Source organism: Oratosquilla oratoria, chromosome 33, assembly GCF_046742065.1.
Source record: "Oratosquilla oratoria isolate Oo_2021 chromosome 33, ASM4674206v1, whole genome shotgun sequence".
NCBI classification, from domain to species: domain Eukaryota; kingdom Metazoa; phylum Arthropoda; class Malacostraca; order Stomatopoda; family Squillidae; genus Oratosquilla; species Oratosquilla oratoria.
The window spans coordinates 22,633,851-22,647,284 of record NC_134809.1 but is presented as its reverse complement, the minus strand read 5'-3'; the positions used below and the strand labels follow the sequence as shown (position 1 = coordinate 22,647,284).

Below are 13,434 nucleotides of genomic sequence, written 5' to 3'. Positions count from 1 at the left end.
AAAGATCAATGAAAGTGGTGAAAGCTGGTAAGGTACCAGAGTTGAATTGTTGTTGTGTAGTGTGTGTGTCAAATAGAGGAGTGGTTGTAGTGGATTGGGTATTGGGGTTGTTTGAGTGTGCCTGAGGAAGATAATGTGCCAAAAGAAGTTTTTGACCAAAGGTAAGAATGTTGTTTGGGTTTTTACAAGTCTGGAGAAAATGTGTGATGGCATGTGTGGGATGGGAGAGGGCTGTTGAGGGTGATAAGGAGTTTTTGTGTTCGGAGTGGAGGTTGTGCTTGGATGGGAAATGGAGATAATAAGTGGTGTAAGGTGAAGTTGGGGTTACACCAGGTAGTGTAATGTCACCATGGTGGTTCAATATGTACATGGATGAGATGGTATGATAGTAAATGCAAGGGTATGAATAGTAAATGGAGACAAAGGGAAGTGAGCCATTTGTTGTTTGTGGCTGACACTGCACTTGTGGATGGGTCAGAAAAAGGTTTAAAGCATACAGTGACTAGGCATAGTTTGGGAGTTTGTGAAAGCGGGACCTGAGAGTAAATGTGGGCAGAAGCTGGGTGATGAGATGTACCAGGGGAGAAGGTGACAGTAAATTGGAGGCAAATCTTAGGGAGGCTTGAAGAATGGCAGGGTTATAATGAGGGATGGATTCAAATAGAAGACTTATGTGAGGGGGCAATTGTGCCCTTGACAATATGCAGGACAGAGTGCATTCATTTGGTTGTGTTTGTGTGATGTAATGAGATGGATGAGTATTATTGAAGGTTCTTGTAGAAAGCAGTGCATCGTCTTTGAAATGTAAGCTGTATTCATGCACTATAGTACTTACATTGATGTTACATTTCAGGCTCGGGAGGCAATTCAGCCAACAGTGGGCATCAGCGTCGTGTACTTGTCCTTGCCCAACCAGACCTCATTGCAGGCCATACACTAGCAACTTCTACAACACCAGAAGCACAGGAATGGGAGCACCAGCATCATCTTTTGAAAGAAGGATTTCATTCAAGGCGTAATGTGAGCAGCCTTCAAGGACGAAGTATGATAAGGACATGGAGGCCAGCCTGGCATAGACCAAGGGCTTTGTCATGTGATGTTACCCTTTTGGTAGAGGTTGGTCAGGAGCTTCGAAGGATTAGTGATGAATTTACTCAAAGCTATGCTTCATCTGCGGTAAGGAAATTAAGAATTTATGGCATTTTGATAAGGTCTTGAAGCCAGCTAATGAAATGTGTAATATCAATTTGTAATTACTTTTTTGTAGCTTGCCAGACTGAATATCTAATAATCTATCTACCTTAATTGTCCTTGCATGCCTAAACCATCTCATTAGGGCTGTGATCTTATCTCTGTGTGTATTTTTTTTTTTTTTTGGTCACATTTTCCATATTTCTTGTTTGACACTTTGTCCTTTCTCTTCATACATTAATAGAATACTGGTGTTAGGCTCTCCTCCCCAAAGGGTGATTAACTGTTGCCTTATCACCACTTAGTGATGCCTCCTGAGATCAGCTTCCACTGAGGAAGTTGGTACAAAAAAGTGAAGTAACAACTGACTGACAGTACATTCAGTCTTTTTCATAGCTTTTCTTCCTTGTTTAGATTTAAAGGAGGCAGAATGGAAGAACCTAATTGTGTTTGAGATAGTGAATTATGGTGGAAGTTACAAGGATAGATTGAGTAAGAAATGTGGAGAGCAGGAATGGAAAGAGAACTGGCAGATAGAGTTGATCAAAGAATGCTAAGGTAGTTTGGACATTTGAAGAGAATAAGTGAAGTAATAAGAAAAAAAGTGAGAAAGATGGAGGTAGATGGAGTGCATTTGAGAGGAAGACCAAAAATGGGGGGTTAGGCAGGGAGAAAGGTGTATCGGGTGCAAGGAGAATGTTGAGCATTGGAAGAGAGAGGGCAAAGAGATAGGTGAGAGTGATTGTGAATGAATGAGAATTGGTATATCTCATAGGGATTTCTTGTTTGCACTGCAGATTCACAAAGGTGTAAGGAGGCACCACTAAACTATAGACTGGTATCATTGACCAGCACAGTAATGAAGTTGTGAAAGGATTGTGAAAGAGCAATGGGTAAAATATCTTGGGAGATGAATTTTCTAACTGTCAGTTTTGCTTTTATGTGTGAAAGGTCATGTGTGTTGGGCCTTTTCAAATTTTCCTCAAGAGTGATTGATGTGTGGAAATTGGAGCAGATTGGAGGACAAGGATGTAAACTACTTGAATGGATGAAAGATTTTTTGAAGGGAAAATATGAGGACAGTAATAAAGGATAATATATCAGGATAGAGAGCAGTGACTGGTGGAGGTCTATAATGTTTATTGCTATGAAATGTGTGCTTTGACTTGTTCCTTTTATAAGTGGGAAGGGCCTTGGTATATAGGATGTTAAAGTAAAGAATTAGAAATTTGATAAAGCTTAAAACAGTGGTTTTGTAAGTCACCAATATACTCGTTACAAATTTCAGGCCCCTGGTAATGCTGTGAATAGAGGTGTATGGCGCTACCTTCGTGACTTCTTTAGACGGATGTTCAGTCCAGAGACAACTTGAGCAGCTGATGGCTCTGTTACCGCTGAGAATGATTCCACCAACCCATGGCATGACCAGAGACCTAGTTCAAGGCAAATATGTGATGTGCTGTGGTGTGGACTTGCATACTAGATCATTTAGTATTTGTTGTTTGTTCCTCAAGGGAAGGTTTACTATACTTGTTTGATGAAGTGCAATGAAGATTATTGAATTGCCTAAATGGATTTGACATTTTCCAAATATGTTTGTTATTTGGTTAGGATTTGTCTTTCATTTATATAGTTTATGAGTATCTGGATTTTCAGTACTTGGGATGCACCTCCAGATGGAGGTGCAGGGCTGTAAGCATATCTGCATATTGGTCTGGTAGGCTGTTCCCCTCCAGAGCTATTGTCCTTTAGAGGTATGTCAACCTTCCATCATATCAGTGTTCCTTCTTGAAGGTGGTGCTTGTTGACGCCTTACGTCACATCATGCAAATACAGAACACTACATGTAACATAAAAACAACCCTAGTTGTATTCTACATACATCAGCAGTAACTTGCTTATAGTCCCCCAATACATTTGTACAAAAGCACATTCAAATATAACTCATAAATCAAACACTTCATAACAGAACAAGTTCTACATGCCACCAAACTCTCCCAGAAATAAACACAACAAAGAAATTACTCCAAACACAGAATATGCCTGGCAACTGACTAATAGTTGAAGATACACATGTTACACAGAAAATAAAGAGTACATAATGCTACACAGTCTGTCATTCCAGACAGAAGCATATTGACTGATGGGTAAACTTGTGCCTGTGATTGGTTTACTAGGAGCCTCGGGTCTCTTGAAAGAGAGAACTAGGGATTAATTCAGTGCTCAGTATCTTGCTTTAAGGTAGATTATGTGAATATATGGAGTAAATATCAATCAGTAGTAATATCTTTTAGGTTTTTATACAAACCTATACTGAGGGCTTTTCCCCTGTTACAAGTGAGGTAGTCAAATTAAAAACGATTTTATGGATTTAGAAAAAGTGTATGAAAGATTGTGAGGCATTGTAAGATGTGTAATGGATATATGGGATGGGGTAAGTATTGCGGGCAGTCAAAAGTTTTTATGTGAGAAGTAGGCCTGAGTAGTGTATTTGAGAATAGGTGTGACACTTGTCCCCAAGAAGCTAGGGTGGGAGGGAGAGTGAATGGATATCTAAATGCTTGTAGGGTGGATTAATTGATTTTACCAACCTCTTATAAAGGGGAAAGGGCCCTTTGAAATATGTACATACATACTGCCCAAATCCATTGGGTTAACCAAGTCAAAGCTGTAATTTGGCCATATAGCTGTAAACTTGTTTTTGCATAATTCCGTAGGAAAGTGAGTGTTCATAGTGTACTAGAAATTGATTGACCCTAAGTATACTTTTTCACACCAGTGTATATTTGATTTTTTGAGATACACGACTCATTATTGGTAGATGGATTTCTTTGTATTGGTTGTAGACAAACTTTAGACAATTCTATAATGACCACATTTTTTTCAACCATCATTTTGATTCTTTGTTGGAGGAAACCATAGGCCCCCAGGAAACTGGCACCATGGCAACAGAGAAATTCTGTGTCACTCAAGAAATCAACAATGCAGGCTTGTAAAATGTTAAGTAGTCCTGTGGCAATGAAACAAAGTAATTTAAACAGTGTGATTTTAGTGACACACTTAAGAGGAGCAGAATGTCGTTGGAGGACGACAAATGGTGAGAGGACTCTTCAAAGAGTACAACACCAAAAAATGTCAAAGAAATAACATGAAGCAATGCAGCAAGACTGCAAATCCACATCAGGGCCTGCCATTTCATTTACATTGCAACCCCCCCCCCCTTCTTGTTACCACATGGGAAAATAGAGAAAACAAAGAAATCCCTTCAGGCCAAATCAATTTATATTCCATTTACAACCATTCTCCACTCACACCTATCATGTGCCCTCTCCCTCCCCTGCTCAACAGACATTCCTATTTTGCTCAAAGACCTCATCTCACTATCCATTCATCTCATTCTTGGTCTTTCTCTTGAGTTCACTCCATCCACCTCTACCTTCCATGCACTTTTTTCTAGTCTTTCCTCATTCTTTTCATGTGGCCAAACCATCTGAGTATTCATTTATCTAACCTATGTATTGGTTCCCTTTCCACCCCTGCTTTCTTCATCACCTCATTTCTCACTATCCATTCTTATGACCCCCACAATACTTCTCAAATATATTTTAAGTTTTTCATTTCTGCCTCCCTTAACTTCCAAGTCCCCACCCCATACAGTGTTCTAGGCACAATCACCCCTTCATACAGTCTTCTCTTCACATCTGTCCTTTGATCCCATTCCTCATAACACTTTTCAGTTCATCTCACTCCATCCAGACTCGTCTCTTCTCTGCTACATGTGACCCCATATACTTAAAACTATCCATTTCCTCTAACCTCCCTCTTGTACGAATTACCATCAACTTGCTGCCACCCTTTACCCCTCCAATGATGAATAGGATCATTGGAATTATTTGGCATCAATGAGAATATCTTTTGGTGTTAGCCAACACATAATCTGGAAAGGGAATATGGAGCTTTGATGAGATGTGCAAAAAACTTCTTTAACTCTTTCACATCTTTACTTAAAAGTTGAATTAAATTGTAAAATTCAAAACCTTTATTCATTAAGGAAATATAATAAATTGTATGCTTTAGGTTTATGCTTTTAGTGATGAAAGGAGGATAGTGTTTAAATGCTTATTATTTTTGTAATAGAGAGTAAAGCACATTTAATCAGTGAACATTTAGTTAGTGCATATATACAAGTTATAAAGAAACCAATTCAGACAAGTTTAAAATTAAATTTCATTGAATTTGAGTTTGGACCATAAAGTGTTACAGTGAAAGTGTTTTTGCATTGCACTAAGAGTATTAAATATATAGGAGGCAATATATTGATAAAGTTGACCACATAGATTTATTCTGTTGTGAAAATAAGTAATTTTAGCTCAATGAGGAGCTAAGATGAGAGGGAAGGGTGGTGGATGGGAGTAGAATGGGTGGGAGTGGGTGGATGCCCATTGACTCTCTTATAAGGGGGGGGGGAATGCCCTTGGTACATAGATGTAGATAGTGAAAATAAGAATGATGATGATTCTGTTTAACATCACAAAACTCCCCTATCAGGAGGCTAGGATGGTGCTCCTTACTGAGGATTTTGTAGCATGGAATGATGCCCTTGGTACAACATGCCAGTGACAGGACTCAAACCACCATCACTTCGACCTCTGCTGCAAGTAGCGATGCCCTAAGCCATTCGGCTAGTGGACATATGAATGAAATGTGAATAGCCATGATATTTTCATAATTACTTTGTGCTGTGGGTTGCCAGATTACTTTAAACAGCCAAAACTTAGTCTTCCATTGGATAGGGAACTACTTTGGTCACAGTAAGGGTACTTGTGTGCACTACTAAAGGAAGTTTAATTTTAGGTTATTGATAAAACTGTCTTTCCTTCAGTGCAATATTTTTCTATTAATTCATTACCCTGGTTCTCTCTTGCAAGAGACTGATGGCTCCCAGGAAGTTTGCTATTGCCATGTTTGAGCCCACAACACTTGGTGAAATTATTTTGTGTTCCTGTCTGTAGAGCAGTGTACTGGTAGAGCAGTGTACTGTATGGTGGTCTGTGTTTTCATAGAGGTGGGTGCAACTGGAACAGTTGGAGTCTCTTGTCAGGCCATTTGTGTTGGTATTACTTTAATGCAGGTTAATGATCTGAATGTAGACTTACTAATGCAATTCTTACTTGATATGCAAATAATTTCTCTGTTGGGTTGATTCCTGGGGGAGTTTGGACTAGTATAGAATTTGGTAGCTTTTTATTGAGTGATTATTTTGTGATATGAAAGTATTTTTGTATGGATATACTGCAGAGTAGGTTATGGTAGATATTTGAGTAGAATACTGCTAGGGTTGTTTTTATGGTGTGTTCATTGGGCTGTGTTCATGCAATTTACTGTGATGGGTGAGAGGGTTGAAGGGCTCAAGCATTGAACAGTGTGCCTATTATTGCTTCTGTCTGGTTTTTGAGTGTAGATGTTTATTGGTATTGTATTAGTGCAGTCAATTATTATTCTTAAGGCTTTATTTTGTGTTATTTGTTGGGTATTTGTATTTGTTAGTTAAGGTGTTGTATAAAGGCTGCAATCAATCGCCCAGTTCTCTCTTGTTGGAGATCTGCGGCTCCCATGCATGCTGCATTTTCAACCATATATTCTTTTGCCATTTATATGATTCACATTCCAGTGTGTCATTTGGTGAACGTGCCCACAGGGTTTGTGCTTTCACAATCAATTGGTTTTTAAAGAAAACTAGCTCAAGAGTATTTTATTTTGATTTTTGAAAAGGAAAAATGCTGACATTGCATTCAAGAGAAGTGCCAAGGGATTTCAGTATTATTTGAAATTTTGTAATCATGGAGTAGTTTGACAGGCAAAATGTAAAGGTTAGATGGTGTATTTTACAAGAGGAAGTATCAGATATATATATAAAGCAGTGTTGTATGTCAAAATACTGTGATAATCTTCATGCTTTGCACATAATTGAATAATCATTATTACTAATTGTTTGTGTAGCCTGGGTCACCAATGGGTACTTGTATGTGGGACCTGATAGATACAGTGGAAGAAACTATCTCTCCAGTACATGTCTTCAAATTCCCATAGAAAAATTCTCTCTTGTTTGGAGATGAACTCCTGAGGGGCTGGTACTTTTTCTAAACTAGCCCCCAAGATCTTTGTTAGCTTAAGCTATATTTCCTCTACTTTTCATATAAGGAGAGGCAACAATTGATGAATGCTATGTTCTACAACCTCTTATGATCTGGTAACATAAAACAAAACCATACTAATATAAGATGCATGATTTCATTGATTCATCCTAGAAATAAGGGTGAACCTAAGACATTTGCTGACTTGTGTGGGACACCAGTTTTCCCTCCACTTTTTCTCAAAAGGAGAGCCAATAACAGGTGATTACTCTTCTGCCATCACCTATGAACTGGAGCAAACCCACACTAATATAAAAAGACATTTCATTGTTTCATCCTGGAAAAACCTATGTGAGGACCCAAGACTATTGCCGACTGCTGTGGGACACCAGGTTTCCAGTGAATGGAATGCAAGGCAACAGTTATTATACACAATTATACACAATTATGCATGCAAACAACACAACATACTCTATAAAGGATTTGTGGGAAAACCCAGTTTCGGCTGTGGCATTCCTTGGGGAGATGGGACTGCTCAGACAGATAGTCTAGGGAATGACAACAACAACAACAGTTATTATTGCTCCTATGAGAGGTCTTCCATTCTTCCAGACTTTGAGAATTATTTGTTGGCATTGTATTGTCACATTTAAAATGTATGACAAATATTACTCGTGTTGTGACTTGAGGAAGATATGATTTTGATAATGCTGGGGGCTCTGATAAGATAATGAATATCGGTAAGTTGCAGTATTTGTAACAAAAGCACCAGTGATTTTGTTTTTAAGTCTTCATTCTTTCCATCAGATATTTCTGAAGAAAATTAGTGGAGAGATATGGTTTATGAAAAATTCTCTCCTGTTTCTCCAGTTCTTTCTCTTTTCTCTTTATTTTCTCTTTCCTCGTTCATTCTCTCTTCTCTCTCCTCATTCTCTCTTCTCTCTTCTCTCTCTCTCTTTCCCTCTTTCTTTTTGTTTATTTGTTTTCTCTTTGTCTTTCTCTTTTTCATTATATTTATCTTTTTTCTTTCTCTTTTTCATATTTATCTTTTTTCTTTCTCTCCTCTCCTCTCCCCCCCCCTCTCTCTCTCTCTCTCTCTCTCTCTCTCTCTCTCTCTCTCTCTCTCTCTCTCTCTCTCTCTCTCTCTCTCTCTGCCTCTCTCTCTCTCTCTCTCTGCCTCTCTCTCTCTCTCTCTCTGTGCCTTGAACTAGGTCTCTCTGTGTCTCTCTCTGTCTGCCTCTCTGTGTCTCTCTCTGTCTGCCTCTCTCTCTCTGTCTGCCTCTCTCTCCCTGTCTGTCTCTCTCTCCCTCTGTCTCTCTCTCCCTCTGTCTCTCTCTCTCTCTCTCTCTCTCTCTCTCTCTCTCTCTCTCTCTCTCTCTCTCTCTCTCTCTCTCTCTCTCTCTCTCTCTCTCTCTCTCTCTCTCTCTCTCTCTCTCTCTCTCTCTCTCTCTCTCCCTCCCTGTCTCTCTCTCTCTCTCCCTGTCTCTCTCTCTCTCTCCCTGTCTCTCTCTCTCCCTCTCCCTGTCTCTCTCTCTCCCTGTCTGTCTGTCTCTCTCCCTGTCTGTCTGTCTGTCTCTCTCCCTGTCTGTCTGTCTCTCTCCCTGTCTGTCTCTCTCTCTCCCAGTCTGTCTCTCTCTCTCCCGGTCTGTCTCTCTCTCTCTCTCTCTCTCTCTCTCTCTCTCTCTCTCTCTCTCTCTCTCTCTCTCTCTCTCTCTCTCTCTCTCTCTCTCTCTCTCTCTCTCTCTCTCTCTCTGTGCCTCTCTATCTCTCTGTGTCTCTCTCTCTGTGCCTTGAACTAGGTCTCTGTGTCTCTCTCTGTCTGCCTCTCTCTCCCTGTCTGCCTCTCTCTCCCTGTCTGTCTCTCTCTCCCTCTGTCTCTCTCTCCCTCTGTCTCTCTCTCTCTCTCTCCCTGTCTCTCTCTCTCTCCCTCTCCCTGTCTCTCTCCCTCTCCCTGTCTCTCTCTCTCCCTGTCTGTCTGTCTCTCTCCCTGTCTGTCTGTCTCTCTCCCGGTCTGTCTGTCTCTCTCCCGGTCTGTCTCTCTGTCTCTCTCCCGGTCTGTCTCTCTCTCTCTCTGTCTCTCTCTCTGTCTCTCTCTCTCTCTCTCTGTCTCTCTCTCTCTCTCTCTCTCTGTCTCTCTCTCTCTCTGTCTCTCTCTCTGTCTCTCTCTCTCTCTGTCTCTCTCTCTCTCTGTCTCTCTCTCTGTCTCTCTCTCTCTCTGTCTCTCTCTCTCTCTGTCTCTCTCTCTGTCTGTCTCTCTCTCTCTCTGTCTCTCTGTCTCTCTCTGTCTCTCTGTCTCTCTCTCTCTCTCTCTCTCTCTCTCTCTCTCTCTCTCTCTGTCTCTCTCTGTCTCTCTCTGTCTCTCTCTCTCTCTCTCTCTCTCTCTCTCTCTCTCTCTCTCTCTCTCTCTCTCTCTCTCTCTCTCTCTCTCTCTCTCTCTCTCTCTCTCTCTCTCTCTCATATCTTTTAATGGCTGTCAGGATTAGGTAACTGACTAAATATTGTGTGCAATTCAGTTTTGTTAGTTGCTCAACCCCTGATTTTCATATAGGTGTTGCAGTGATGTGTATGTTGCAAGGTTGTGAAACAGGTCACACTGTATTGTTTCTTGCATTATGATTACTGATGTATGGTATGTGATTAGTTTACCATTGATATAGTTTTAAACAGCATTAAGGTTGATATTTGTGGTAGGCAGAATGATTTGTCTAAACTACTTTTGATGCATTTCAAGCAGTTGTGATTTGTGCATTAGGGGTAATTAAATCTAGCTATTTTTATTAAATTGAAAATGTCATTTCTTTAATTTTTCAAAGCAACATTCTTGCAAAATTTGTGTAAAGTATTTAATATTGCAATATGTTTTTTTTATCCATGATTATTGACCCTAAATTTGGGTGGCAAGCTTGTGTACATGATTCCTACATCATAATTTTTTTCATATCCTCTTTATATTTTCTCAAAATTTATGTGTCTATTCGTTACTCTTTTCTTGGTGTACTGTGTATGAAAAATTTAGAATTGCTTTTACAGTGCAGTATGTATAAGATCATCTGTGATAATGGAATGTGCCTTTAATTTCTTATATACTAAGAGTTTTACAGGGATTTTATTATTTTCAAGTTATATAATTGTGTACAATAGAAAAAATGTACACATACATCCATATGGAAGAAGAATGCTACAAGTTGTGTTTACATTAACTTACCTTTCATTCTCTCTCACTGTTTAAATATGCAGATTAACAATCTCATTGACTTGGTTTATTTAGTAATTTGATGAAATAGTGACTGTTAGTTTAAGTAGTAATTTGATTCAATAAAGTTATTTAATTTTATTGTTACTTTTATTTGATTTTTAAGTGCCTATGTCAGAGGGGAATTGATGCCTAATAAATGCAACAGTGATGCTCCCTCGACTGAATTGAAACATATGAATGTGTGTTTGTATGTATAAGTGATATGAAAAGATAATTATACTGCCCCATGAGTTTGTGCTCATCCACAAGCAGCTACTTCCAGAGGGATAAAAGATAATCCAAATGTTTTTGTTCACCATGCATTTCTAAACTTAATGTACACTATGTGAACACAATCCCTACACCATTTCACAACTAGACTAACATACACTACACCATGCTCATATACAATACTTCATCTTACTCTGAAGACCTCGAAGACACTAATGGGCTGAACAAAATTTCACAATCACAAAATACAAAATAAGAGTATGATGGGATACAAAACCCCTCAGGCACTCAATACAACTTATCCACAATAACGCTTCACATCACTATATTCCATCAATATGTCATCATGGGTCCATAAACACTGGCCCAAGATGACATGTCAGCATAAACAGGTACATAGACTTAAATCCAATATACCTGGGCACTAGAAACACAAAGACAGACTTACCATAAAGTGGCATCAGTTTGAACTATGAGAGAGGACAAGGTGAACAAAGGTAGTATGTATGAGCGTGGTTTGATTTATTTTCTTTCCGTGCAAGTGTCCACTTTTTCAGTGGTTGCACAAGTGTCATGTTATTTTTTTTTTTTGTATTGTATTTATTGTATGAAGCGGCCTTGCTGTGGATGTGCTGTGTCTTGCAACACTGTTTCTGGCCCAGGGCAGTGGACAAGGTGCAGGGATGACCCATCATCCAGGAGGTGCTAAGATAAGAGGGAGGGTGGAGGAGTGTGGAGTGTATTCAGGGATGGAATGGGTGTAAATGATTTTATGCCTTTTCTTTTTTGGCTACCTCCCTTGTAAGGGGGAAAAAGCCTTGGTATATGTATGTTTATTGTACTTACTCTTTGTAAATTAAATGTATATGAGATCCTTTATGTACAATTGGGTATATAAGGTGGTCCAGTCGTCTGGTACTCGTAGTGACTGGAGGAGGAGGGGGACCCGGACAGCTTTGGCAGTGTGGAACACCTCTCCCAGTTCCAACCACGGCCAGTATATTAAGCTCTTTGACCACTGTATATCTTCACATCCCTGAAGATGGTCCTAGGGCTAGGACTGAAATGTCAGGCATTAAACCTACCACTTTGAGTCTGGTGTACGCTTCTCCCTTTCAACATGGATCCCAGACTCCAGATCTTCGCACATATATACATATATATATATATATATACATATATATATATATATATATATATATATATATATATATATATATATATAATATTATTGCAGAGTTTTTTATCTGCCTTTTCTCTTTCTCTGAGGACCTTTTTCCCTTCCATGGGAAGTTGTCTTATAATGTCACCATATGACATTGTTTTGTATGTTACTTTGGGCATGGCTTTACCAAAGTGAATAACTGGCCAGAACGCGTTTTCACACTACTTAGTGCTTCATCAGTGGCTAGAGTGTGAATATCTGATTGAATTTTTGTGTTTATATACTATTAATGGTGGTCTGATATTTCATTTTGAGGCTTCTGATTGGCTAGTGGGCTGGACTGGGACTCCCGAACTATTCTACTTCCTCATTGGTCGGCTGTTGTGTGATGTCATCAGTATCGTACCTTCTTTCAGGGAGCTTAGATCTCCTTACCCTAGGAAGGGCCTCTATATATATATTGACTATTAATTTGGTGTTTAATAGATGCCTCGCCTTCCTGCCTTCCTTATCTATCATTATTATTGTTAAAGCGTACCTGATCATCCATCGTAATATAGGTATTGTCCTTTGGCTTTTTTGTTGTAGCCCTCGAACTTAATTGGCTCCGAACTGACCACATCCAAGTCGGAAAAACTTAGCAGATCGATGAACAACTGGAGTGATGTTTTGCATGTCTTGGGACCTGTAATATTAGTCCAGGTCATTATTTTGTTAAACAAAAACAAAATATTCCCTGTAGTGGTATACCTAGCCATGTATGTATGCATACCGAAAGACAAATGGAACACCATTGCCATAGGGGTTGTTTCCTTACCTGTGTCTTCTCCTTGGTAGCTCCAGTTGTTATCCTCAAAAGCTCTGGTTATCCTGGGCTTGGCTTCTTTTCGGGTCCGTCTACAATATCCAAAACAGTTTTTAACCATTTTGGTTATTCTGTGTTTGCATTATTATATATGTACCTATTCATATTTATTGCAAATAATCAGAATACAGAATTTTCTTACCTTTAGTTTGGCCTCCAAGCATATGCATATCACCTGAAGAAAGAACAGTGATATTTGTGAATATCAACATAATGGACAAACTACTCTTCTGTAATAAACTTAACTTTAGAAATAGAAGAATTAAAAAGACTGTTAAAAGAAGTTATAGAAGAGAATGAGGAATTAAAGAGGAATAATAAAGACAATATAGAGGCCATAGCAAAGGAAGCACAGGGCTGGAAAAAAAAAATCCAAGTAAAGAGTAAAGTTGCATTTACTGACAACAAATGAAAGAACAAACTGAAGACTCAGTTATTAAAGTGATGAGACAGAAGGAGAATATAGTAAGAGACTTAGCAGACAAAAAGAAATGTATAATTATATTAGGAATGGAATAGAAATTTAACCAAAATAGAACCACAAGAATTAAAGAGGGAAAAAAAAGTAAACAGTTTACTAGAATTAGTTCAAGAAGATGAACCTGAAATCATG

At 39.0% G+C, this 13,434-nt stretch overlaps 1 protein-coding gene across 2 annotated transcripts in view; it reads left to right on the top strand.

The window, feature by feature from the left end:
• Positions 1 to 10,659, top strand: part of LOC143017796 (uncharacterized) — a 28,610-nt gene extending 17,951 nt beyond the window's left edge. Inside the window, exons 4-6 of one of the 2 annotated variants that reach the window (XR_012965698.1) lie at positions 854 to 1,176; positions 1,436 to 1,543; positions 2,480 to 10,659. Coding sequence is in view for 1 of the 2 variants with exons in the window: in XM_076172688.1 (XP_076028803.1) it covers positions 854 to 1,176; positions 2,480 to 2,563 (407 nt within the window). In the remaining variant the exon portion in view is untranslated. The remainder of the gene's footprint in view (positions 1 to 853; positions 1,177 to 1,435; positions 1,544 to 2,479) is intronic. The other variant, XM_076172688.1, reaches the window with a different exon arrangement.
• The last annotated feature ends 2,775 nt before the right edge of the window (positions 10,660 to 13,434 follow it).